The 11,164-nt window shown below is 43.5% G+C and overlaps 1 protein-coding gene and 1 long non-coding RNA gene across 4 annotated transcripts in view; one reads left to right on the forward strand and one right to left on the reverse strand.

The window, feature by feature from the left end:
• tmtopsb (teleost multiple tissue opsin b) overlaps positions 1-9,094 on the reverse strand; it is a 45,714-nt gene extending 36,620 nt beyond the window's left edge. Inside the window, exon 1 of the mRNA XM_037078334.1 lies at positions 8,812-9,094. Coding sequence (XP_036934229.1) covers positions 8,812-9,058 — 247 coding nt within the window. The 5' untranslated portion in view covers positions 9,059-9,094. The remainder of the gene's footprint in view (positions 1-8,811) is intronic.
• LOC119008259 lies at positions 776-5,241 on the forward strand. 3 transcript variants are annotated; one of them, XR_005071372.1, is made up of 4 exons: positions 776-1,327; positions 1,456-1,647; positions 4,580-4,650; positions 4,988-5,241. It is a non-coding gene; the product is annotated as an uncharacterized LOC119008259 (long non-coding RNA). The 3 variants fall into 3 exon arrangements; XR_005071370.1 differs by lacking the exon at positions 1,456-1,647 and having other exon boundaries at positions 818-1,327; XR_005071371.1 differs by lacking the exon at positions 776-1,327 and having other exon boundaries at positions 1,365-1,647.
• Positions 9,095-11,164: the final 2,070 nt, after the last annotated feature.

The following is an 11,164-nucleotide window of genomic DNA, read 5'->3' on the forward strand; positions in this document are numbered from 1 at the left end:
AAAACTCTAGGTGCCTTTTATTTCATGGAGTGGAGTAAAATCTTTGCTGGTTTGTGACAATCAACGTCTAATTTTTAGCTTTAAATGTCCGATTTCTTGATTACCTTTGAGTCTCATTCCCAACTCATTAAGTCACTGACACTTTGGGATTGTCTGAATCTCAAAAAAACAACTTTTTCCTATATATATATGACCTTTAACTGATAACGTTCAATCTCCAAATGCAGTTTTCTATGTCACGATACAAAGTAAACACGTGTATATTAATTTATACCATTATATCTTCTTGTTGGAAGAATTTAAGGCTTATTTTCAACTTGTCTCGTCGCCTCGAGCATCGATAAAGCACAAAACACCTAAAAATCAACTCGATTTGCTAATACCAGAAATGGATCTGTGCCATAATTCATAATACTGCCACAAAATACAGGAAAAGACGCCTGGACGGATGGAGATGAGGGTAAAAAATGTGACGGCAGCCTCTGGAGGCTCGTCACTGGCGTCTCTAGGTCGACTGGGGACATGTAGCGCAGTGAATCCATTAAATCTGACCTCCTGAATTGATTATCAAACATTACCTTAACATTAAAAAGTAGTTTTGCCAGCTGAAGGTTGCGGAATTGAACGCCTGCAACTTTAGATTCTTTGACAGATTGCGGGAGATCGTGGAGGATACGTGTGAAACAAGGTCAAACACATTCATACGCGCGGCGGATGTTTTGATGTAGCGCGGTGTTTATCTATGAGAGGTGTCGGTTGATTGTTCTGTTTAACTCCAGCGGCCTTCTTCACCAGTAATAATGTAAATAGACCGAAAGAGCTGCATCAGTAGATCGTACCGACTGCAGCTGCGAGACGGAGATTGGAAAACAGGCGAAAGGGCGACAACAAGTATTCACTGACAGGAGGTGAAGGTGGCGACCGCAGGGTTTATCCAGACGTCCCAGTGCGCGTAATCTGATCTTTTTTGCATGTGTGCTAATTAATCTGCGAAGTGAAGACGGTCATGTGCCCTTAACACGAGGGCTGCGGAGGCTATTTCAAGCTGTTTGCGGCCTCATCTCTCAGGCTACCGATGAGATATTTGCTCGAGAGGGCCGAACAGGTGGACAGCCGGCAGGGAAAAGGGCACAAGACGCGAGGAAAGCTGTTGTTTCCCAGAGAGGAATGTGTGTGAGCCCGGGGATATATATATATTTTTTTGTTTTCACCGTAAAGTTCATCGGCTTCAGTGTGAAAGAGCTTCGGCGCTGACAATGATGTGTTTTAAATGAGTCTGTGTACGCAGAGGCAACGCGAGACAACAAAGACTCCCGTGGACTCGCAGGTGGAGATAATTATCTTTAAATCAAAGCCTTGATATGCAGCTTTATCACATTAATAATATATAAGAAGGTTTATTTTAAGAGTGTAGGTGCATGTGTACAAATGGATTTTCTTTCATGTATACAATAGCTTGTAGTTACAGGATTTGGGACTCAGAAACAAAAAGAAAAATCGGAGCTCAACGTGCCGCAGACGAGGCCCAATTAAAGAAAATCCAGGACTGCAGCGTTGTGCTGCAGATGTTGTAGTTTTCACCATCTGCTCCTCCTGCCTCTGTCGCCGCACTCGTGTCTTCATGGATGCTGATCGCCTCGGCCTCGGGTAATATGTCATCTTAAACTCATCAAGATGAGTGACAAGTGTTGAGGCAGGGAGGCTGGATTAACAATGCTTCCCGCCCCGAGGCGACAAAGGTTGCTCTGATAAATTAGACGACAAGAGTGGATAAAAACCTCTTTCTTCTCTTCTTCTTTTCACCCGTCAACGGCTGCGTTCAGTAAGATTTTGACTGTCATGCAACGTCAGAAAGAATTGTAACGCTTGTTGACGTCTTGCTCGAGACTTTGCTTTAATTTACCAGAACTGATCGAGCTGCTGTAAGACGGCAGCTTTGCCGTTGTTGGCGCCGCTGTTGCAAAGACAGCTGGACCGTTTTTTTTCTGTTTTCCTTTGTCAGAAATAACAACACAGAACAGGACGAGAATCTATTCAGTCATTTAGTCTATAATTGATATTGATCACCAGTTAACCTTCCTTTTCCCGGGAGGTCTCGTGCCCGGCGGCAGATGGAATTTTACAGACATAGCGAGGTTAACAGGCAGCCAATGTAAAGACTGATGGCGTCATGATTCTAAATCCATTACACTGTGCAGTCAGTGTTTACTTCAGAATGACACGCTGGTGCAGAAATCTTTAAATAAGCCGACCTTTAAGTCTTTCATACAGAAGTGATCGAAATGAGGCTTCCCCCCCCGGAGCCCCCCAGGAAGAGCACCAGGCGTGATTACATCGTCATGTGATGCGCTGGGGCCCACAAATACTTTTATATGAGCTAAATGACTCGCTGCAGGATTAGATTATTATTTAATCGTTAGCCAGCTCAGTCAGCCGAAGTCTCTCGTGCACAACGGGCAGCACAACGTGGAATATCCGGGTGTTTTCATCCGCGGGAAGTCGAGCTTTATTGGCTTCCAAACGCCAGCGAGCAACTTTTGTGGGAATAAATGGAGCTCTGTCTCCAACATTGTGTCTAGATGTGATACAATGACTTTGATCCCCTCTACCCTACAAATGTTAGCATGCTAACATGCTAAATTATCATGGTAAACATTGCCTCCATATCTGTTCGTTTCTTGGTTGGTTTGTCAGCAGGATGACAAAAAACAACTGACTTCCACGAAACTTGAAACCAGAATCGGCCCCATTAACTTTTGGCACGGTTCCGGTTAAAGGCACAGATCCAAGAACTTTGCGAGAAAGGGCCTCTTTCATCATCGATGCATTGAACAATAAGCCATATTTAGAAGACTGTGTGACTGAGGACATTTTAAAAGTGTGTAAACATTCTGGGATTGATTTCCTATTTGCAGTTATGAGAGGCACAAGTTAGTCTCAAGTGCTCATTGAAAACTTTAAGATAAATATGAATTTTAATGCCAATTTAATGAGTCCAAGCTTCTCTGCTGGCGATGGCATCCACCTCCACCCGTCTGGAAAAATCTTAAAAATCAAGTGCGCTTCACCGATTTGGGTCAGAGCGTGCTGCGTTCTGACATCCTCCATTCAGATCAATACGGTGGTGTGGTCACATGCACTTAGGCAGGTTGGTTATTCTCCGCTTTCTCCAATAACCTGATTTATGAAACCTCAGTTTGACGAGAAACCTCCACGGTGAGGTGAGTGTAAAAAGAAATCAATCCCTGACCGGCTGCATGTTTTTAAATGAGTTTATTGTTGAGCATGTAAACAGACTCCGCTGCCCTAATCAGGTTCCTCCCTATAACCTGCTCTCTTGTGTGCATCAGGGACTTTTCCAACATGTCTTTTCTTTTCTTTCCCCTTCAATTTAGTTTCCCTTCGGACTCTGCAGCTTTGCTATTGTTAAAGCAATCAGCGACCCGGTGTTCTGTACATGTTCTTTCCCACTAATGTGGAAAATAGGATTTTTGTCTTTTCGTCCTAATTGCCCTCCAACCACTCAATTTAAAAGCTGAACAGAAATCAGCATTTTCTTGACTTTTCTGCAAGGAAATACAAACTGTAATGGTGCACTTATGTTGCAATTTCCCCCTTATATCTTTTAAAAAAAAAAAGAGGACATAGATTTTGGACACATTTGTGTGGAAGCTCCAGGCCTTGCAGGTTGGTGTTCTCATGGCAGCCGCTGACTAACATCTGAGGGCCGGCGACGATACGAGACGAGCTGTCAGCTTCGATGGCGCGCTCGTGACAGCGGCGTGTCAGCGGGAGCAGGTCGGATCCCCGCGCCGCCTCCGGATGTTGATACGAGACGTCTTCCCACTCTGTTCGAAGATGCTCACACATGTACCATCATTAGACATGCTAACGAAAACAGTGACTAATCATGACGCAGATGAATACGTTCACAGTTCCCCTGCAGTTCAGTGTTTTGTTGTTGTTGTTTTTTTCACTGCACTGTAATTATTTGACAGCGTAAGTGTCGAGCTATAAGCTCTTGTTGTATTTTTCTTACAAAACATACAAGAAGAGATGAATCGACAACGAGGACCAAACGAACATACAAGTCAGTCAGCTGGTTAAAGAGTATAATCAGCAGATTAATCAAGCAAGAGACGAGTCAATCATGTGTGTCTCGTTTAAAAGTCAGTGTGTTGGAGCTTCGACCCGAATCTCTTCGGTTTCTCTCGCCCTGTTTGTTCTTTCAAACGTCTTCTGTGTTTTACCGCTTCACTGGGGCTTTCATTATGATGATCAGAGCTGCTTTGTTAGCGGTGATTCTTCGACAGTGTTGCTGAGATCGAGACAAGCGCGACACCTTCAAGCAGGAAGCGCGGTCGTGTTGAAACTGCCTCAGCGAGTCAGAAAGGAGAGTCAGGCCGGCAGACGTGATGGAAAACGGCTCCGGTTGCAGTCAGATCACAGAGAAATCTCTTAGTTTTGGGTTCATAGCGATGTGTTAAAACAGATTAATTCAGTCTACATTTTCTTGCTGGTCACATGTATTGATTTTAACACTCCAATTAAGAAAAATCCACCTTAACTCTCCTCAAAGCTACGTTGCATCCAGAGATCGATACTCCTCGGCTGCCATGATGACTGGGGGTGGAAGAAGCAACTGCTAAGGTGAGTTGTTAGAAAAACTTTCTTTTCAGTAAACTCTGCGTACACAAACAATGTTTTCTACTGCTGGTGTTCATGTGTAGAGACCCTGGTGATACTACAAGCAAAGTTTCATGTTGTGTCCTTCTTAGTGTTTTAAAAATAGAGATTTTGATGCTAGCGCTAAGTCTACTGTAGTCTCCTCTCCGCCTGTAATCACATGCCAGCACTTTTCCAGAGGTCAAAGTGTCGTCCGGTGGGCTGCAGAGTGGAGACTGAACTCTGTGTGTGTGTCTGTGTGGTGTTGCTCAATGTGGGTAATGGTGTGGATAAATTGATACTGATGCTTTTCCCAACTCAGCCACTCGCTCACTCACTCACTCACAGCCAAACGAGTCCCCTGGCAGAGCGAAAAGACCGAACCTGAGAAGGACAAGGAAGAAAGGAAGAAAGGAAGAAAGAAAGAAAGAAAGAAAGGAAGAAAGAAAGAAAGGAAGAAAGAGCACAAATAAACATAACTGCCTTTCATCTCGCTCTGTCAATTTCACTGGTTTCTTCAATTGAGGATGAATAATAATAATAAAAAAAAAAAACAACCTTTTGATTGAAGAATAATTAGTTCACCCTCGTCTGCTCTTTTTTCCCTCGCTGCCCTTCGTTTACTTTCCTGTTCAATTACCAATTTATCAGCCTGGCAGCAGGAAAATCATCCAAATGGAAAACCAAAAAAAAAAAAGCGTTTGACTTTGATCTCTTTGATGGTCATTCTCAGTTTGATGCTGGGTGGGTTTGATAAGGTTGGGTGGTTGAATCCATACCTCAAGAAAAGTGCCTTGCGTATATTTTTGATTGTCGCATTTTTCCATTAGTGAGTTAAATGTCACGTCTTTTCACATAAAAATAAACACGACAGTTAAAAGGGCCGTGCTTTGCTTACATCTGGTAGTTGGATTGGTCCGGTATCTCTAAAAATAGCTTATCATGTGGACCGAAGCTCTGTGACATCACACTGGAAACATCAGTCACGTCTTGTTCTTAACTCAGTCCATCATTCTCTTTACTTTTTCCACCTGACAGGTAAATAGGTGTTGCTATTAACGAGTAGGGGTGGGTACCAGACTTGGCACTTTTAAGGGTGCTGACCAAATTACATCCTTACTACCATTCATCTATCTTCTTCACCCCCCAGCGAAGGAAACTGAACCCAAAGTTCATGATCGTAGGTCATCGGTAAATCGAGAGCTTGCTTCACGTTTCGGCTTGTATCGGTCTGTCGGGGTGAAGGATTTACTACCAATTTGCACTAAATCAATTGGAGCCAAATTTGGTACCTGATATGTAAACTGCACACTACCTAGGATGAAACATTACAGTACGCATTTTTTAATTCCCTAAATGATTTTGTATAACAAGCTCGATGCCAACACAAAATAGGTAGGCCCCTTAGCGTGCTAACGGAGGTTTGCATCATGACTGCGATAAAAGTTTTTAGATTTATATGTGCTTGAATTTACATAATTAACTTAAACCGACAATCATTTTCACATGTGAAGGATGAAAACATCACATAGTTTAAGGGTCAACGATAGAGAGTGAGACGTTTCCAAAAGCATCGTGATCTATTAATGCAGCTCCTCCTGTGGTGCCGTCAGATTTGATGTTTCTTGTTTTGCAGAAGTTGCAACTAAGTATGATATATATAAATTAGGGCTCCTGAGACTGATGGCTTCCTATGAGCACGACAGTCGAGGCATTTTTTTTTTTTTTTTGACAAAAAAATGCAGCCAGAAATCAGTTGTTTTATACTTTCCACAGTATTTTTCCTCTGCTCATTATCTCTGCGCTCACTCCTGCATGGTGCAACGTGAAGGATATGAAACTTCACACCACTTCAACTTGTCTTTGCAGAATCTGCAGACCCTTCATCTCACAGCCAATTAAATTTTAGTAGGGGTTAAGATCAGGGTCAGAGACTAATAAGGGCTTCAGGCTTCTTTTTTGCCTCAGGCCCTGAAATTAATAATGAGCTGGGGGAATACCTTTGAGTCCCTTCTTTTTTTTTCCCCCAGTGCTTCTTGTTCAGTTTTTGAGTTGTCATCTAGTCGTACATGAGTGTGACTTCTGTTCCCCTGAGGGCCATCGAAGGTGACTCATGAGGAGTTTATAACAAGGTCATCCCTACCCCAGTCGCTATGAGAGAAAATAAATATATTTTTGAGAAAACAATGATCAGAAAAATGCACCAAACCATGCTTTGTGTATCACCAAGGACAACTGCTATGGATTAAACCCTCTTTTGTGGCGGGCAAGTGCTTTCGCACAAGATCGCTGGCCTCCAGTTGCGGCTTTGCTTCTCGGTTCCTCGATCCTTCCTGTGGAGGGTTTGCGAGAGGAAGCGTTGTTTCTTCCAAAGACATGCAAATACGGTTAAGTGATAAATGCTCACATTGTCTGGTATTGTACTGTCGCCCCATACATCCTCAGTCATCATGTAACCTTGTGGAATAGGCAGGAATTACAGATCCACGTGTCAAGGTTGAGAGTCCAGCGATCAACAGCCGGATATACGACAGTATCGACAATTGGAGCTCTTTTTCCGACAAACACTCTCTATTGTCCATCGAGAAACAACCTTGTACTTTCAGCCTTTTTGTCTGATCTTTCAGCACTGCTGAATTCATCAGAAAGAGCAGAAGTCCCTGCACATCTTTACAGAAGCACACGACTATCTGTATCCCGGATGCCGAGCAGCTGCAAACCTTTTCATTTCAGTCAATTGTTCCAGTAATCAATGGCAAGAGCAGCACATGCAGATGTGCCTTCAAACTACATTGTGGAAACATGTGCTACCTACAAATACAAAATACAGTCATCAGCATAGGGAAAGGAAGCGTGGGTTTTAGTTTAAGAGCAGCTAAATTTGAGACGTTACACCTTACGAACAAAATGATCATTAGTGAAATCGAGGATCAAAAAATGAGGCAGAAAAAGGCAAAAATATCAAATCCAAGTGACAAACCAGGAAAACGTGACGGCACAAAAGCCAAGAAAACACAACAGGAGATGGAACGCAGAGACATGAAAACAGACTCGAGGAAACTCATCAGACAAACAGGTGACACAGGTGAACACAGAAAAAGGGTGAGAAATCAGACCAAGGGAGGAAATTAAAAGCAAAAATTCTGACAGAAAAATACCTGTGATAACTGTCTGTGCTGTTTGATTCTGCCTGTAAAACATTTCAAAGCGTGTCAAGATGCAAACAATTTAGTCTCCCTGTATATATCTGCGTATGAATTATTAATCCAGGAGCCTTAATTTGCTACTTCATGCGCACAAAATACAAATGTGAAGCACAAATTGTTTTTGTTTTTTTAAACCTCCTAGACCACATCTCACCATCTTCGTTTTAACACACGCTGTCTTGATTTAAGTCAAGTTTTTACACCGATTTCTTTCACCTTTACTTTTGTGTTTCATTAGCTCATTTCATATTTTTCAATATTCCTCCTGTAACACGTTTTATGAATGCCCTGAGGATTTTCTCCTCCTGGAAGCGAGTGACAGCAGACACCCAGAGGCGACCCCGGCCTCCCCGCCCTGAATTATCAAGAACGAGATGAGAATCCTCGTATGAATAAGCAAACGAAGAGGATTAGCCGATAACGGGATAACAACGTACAGAGCCTGAGACCTCCCCGAGGACGTGCAGCAGGAAGACGATGTCACTTTCCTCTTCCTCCTGGAGGAAAGAACAGAGCCCGGCACACAGCATTAGCCAGCTGCTCGCCCTGCCAATCAATAACCCAGGCCCAAAGTTATTTCTCTCAACTGTACCACTGCACTCTGGGTTTACTGCATCAGGGAGCAGTGTCCAGAGACGATAAGTGAGAGGTCGTCGGGTGTGACCCCTGCAACACCTAAAGGGTTTCCATAAATAGTTGTGTCCCTGCTGGTTTGTTTCACCTTGAGTGACTGTGGGAGGAAACAAGAGTTGGGAAATCTGCAGCGACGGCCAGAAATAATAGTAATTAGTTCTTGAACAGCTGGCTAACATATCACGTTGTTTGACCTGTTTATATGTGGCGGACCCTGCCACCTTTCTAGCTTTGAACACTGTTCCAGGGACCTTATTTCCTTCTGAGAAAAGCCCCTTTAATATTATGCAGGCAAAACAGCTCTGACCTGTTGAGGCGTGGTGATGTTTGTTGTGGATCCTGTGGGTGCTGCATGTCGGGGTGTGGGGGCTCCATGGATCGGACTTGTTCCCGGCACGTCCCACAGTTGCTCGATCTGATTGGGATACGGGGAATTTAGGACGCCTGGTCGACACCTCGGGCTCTTTGTTGTGTTCCCTTGGGCTGTTCCTGAGCAGTTTTTGCTGTCCCTGCTGGAAAAAAAACCAGCACAGACCAGCACCAAAACACAACATATGCTGGTCTTGTTACCAGTGGTTTTAATATTGTGGCTGATTGTTGTATCCTGATGACTAACAGGAAGCAGCTGGGCAGGCAGGTAGTTTGTCAGGAGGAGCTCAGCAGTGGCAGCTAGAGGACAGTTGAGGAATCACAGGTCTGAAAAGTGAAGATGTTAATTTAAGGTACTTGAACTAACTGAGTCTGCACATACTGAAGTATGTATGTAAGCAGTTAGACTATCAGGCTGTGTGTGTTTGTTATCCTTATATTCTGTACAAACCACTAAATTTGTGTTTATATTTTTCTTTTTTACACTCTTTTATTATGTTTGCTTCTGTGTTTTGACTGTGTTATCATCAATAACGTATCTGTCACTTCAGACTTCTTCATCCATCCCTGATTTAAACATTTAATTCCCTCAAGCAAAGTCTCCATGAATCCACTGTACGAGGCGGTTGTTCAACCGTCTTCCGGAGGAAAACAACTGCACGTAAGCCGTCAGATGGAAAAAAAATAAGTGGTGAAACTCTGGAGGTCAACAACTGAAATCATCTCAAGAAGAGAAAAGGAACTGAAGGAGAGAGAGATGTTTAAATACAGTTAGGCAGTCATGTCTTTTTAGTTCACAAGTGTCATCTCAGTGCTGATGCATACACACCTGTGCTACACTACATTGTGTGTGTGTGTGTGTGTGTGTGTGTGTGTGTGTGTGTGTGTGTTTGAATTAGTACACTGGCGACCACCTTTGCTTTTGTTTTGTTCTGTAAGAACCCTTTTACTTTTCTCCGTGACCCTCCTGCCTCTCCTCTGTCCTTTGCTCCTCTTACCTCTCCTGAGGGAGAACACATTTTCCTCTCGGTTTGACACAATCAATTTCGACCCAGTTCAAGGATGAGTCATGTTCGCTCCGTCTCTGTTCAGCCTCTCCTCTCCCTTTCTTTCTGTAAATCCATCTAAAATGGACGGAATCTCTGTCCGCCCTTCGATTTCCTCGTTCATCCAGTCGACTTCACACTTGTGTCGCTCAGGTGTCAGGTGCATTGCTGAGGACCGCGAGGAAGTGCAGAGTCGAGTGTGAATTAGTTCGGATGAGCGGAGCTTCGAAAAGGGAAACATCGGCCTGCATGGATGAGTTTAAACAACAGAAACTGACTATATTATACCCAGAACCATGTGGAGAGAAGGGAAGCGTCTGTTGCTGGTTATACCCAACGAAGCATCGGATGATTTGAGTTTACTTTCTGACAGGCCTGCTCAGGCACTAACGTCATGTTAGTAAAATAAGGTTACAGTCAGATTTTCCCCCCCATTGTCAGAAGCACCAGGTGCTGACGTCAATGATCTATGGAAGTCTGAACACACTGATTTATTCAGTCTGCTTGTTTGAACATTTTGAATGCATAAATAAGCCTGCAGGCGACCTGTAGCTGCCCCTCTTAGCTGGAAAACACAATGAGTCCACGTTGCGTATACGTAAGGCTGACGTCGAAGTGGCTCAGCAGAGAGAGGAAAGAAGAGAAGCTGCGTCTCCTTTGTTTCCCGACTGCTCGTTGGCTGTTTCAGGCCACAGGGCAGGCATAGAAGCTCCTAACTGGTCAAATGGGGATGTCAATCAGTAAGTCAGAGTTTGGAAGCCATCTTTGGTAACTTGGATGGATCTAATGCACTCTTGGGATCTAGATGGACAGCTTTTGTTGGGGATTGATTCACTCCTGAAACACGCAGAGGCATCATCAGTGAGACACCAGAACCTCGCAGGCCTCGATTCTCAACTAGTTCTTTTGTTTGTTTGTTAATCATACATATCATAGTTTGCATCATCAGCAACATTTATTCACATGGTTGGGTTACAGCACGACCACTAGGAACTCAGTAAGTATAGAGAAAGTTGTTTAAAGCGTTTCTGTGTAGAGGATTGTGTTTTTCTTCCTTTTGCAAACTTACCACTGAATGAAAATGGACGCCTGCTTCACCTTGTAGGAGCAAACGAAGCTCCTGAAGGTTACAGGGATCCAAAAAAAAAAAAAAAAAAAAATGTTCTACCGCTCTGCCTCTAATTGAACTTATGAGTCAGTGTGTTCTTTGTGTCTGGCTCATGCATTTGCCCAAAGATGTTGACC

This window comes from Acanthopagrus latus, chromosome 19 (genome assembly GCF_904848185.1).
Source record: "Acanthopagrus latus isolate v.2019 chromosome 19, fAcaLat1.1, whole genome shotgun sequence".
Taxonomy (NCBI): Eukaryota; Metazoa; Chordata; class Actinopteri; order Spariformes; family Sparidae; genus Acanthopagrus; species Acanthopagrus latus.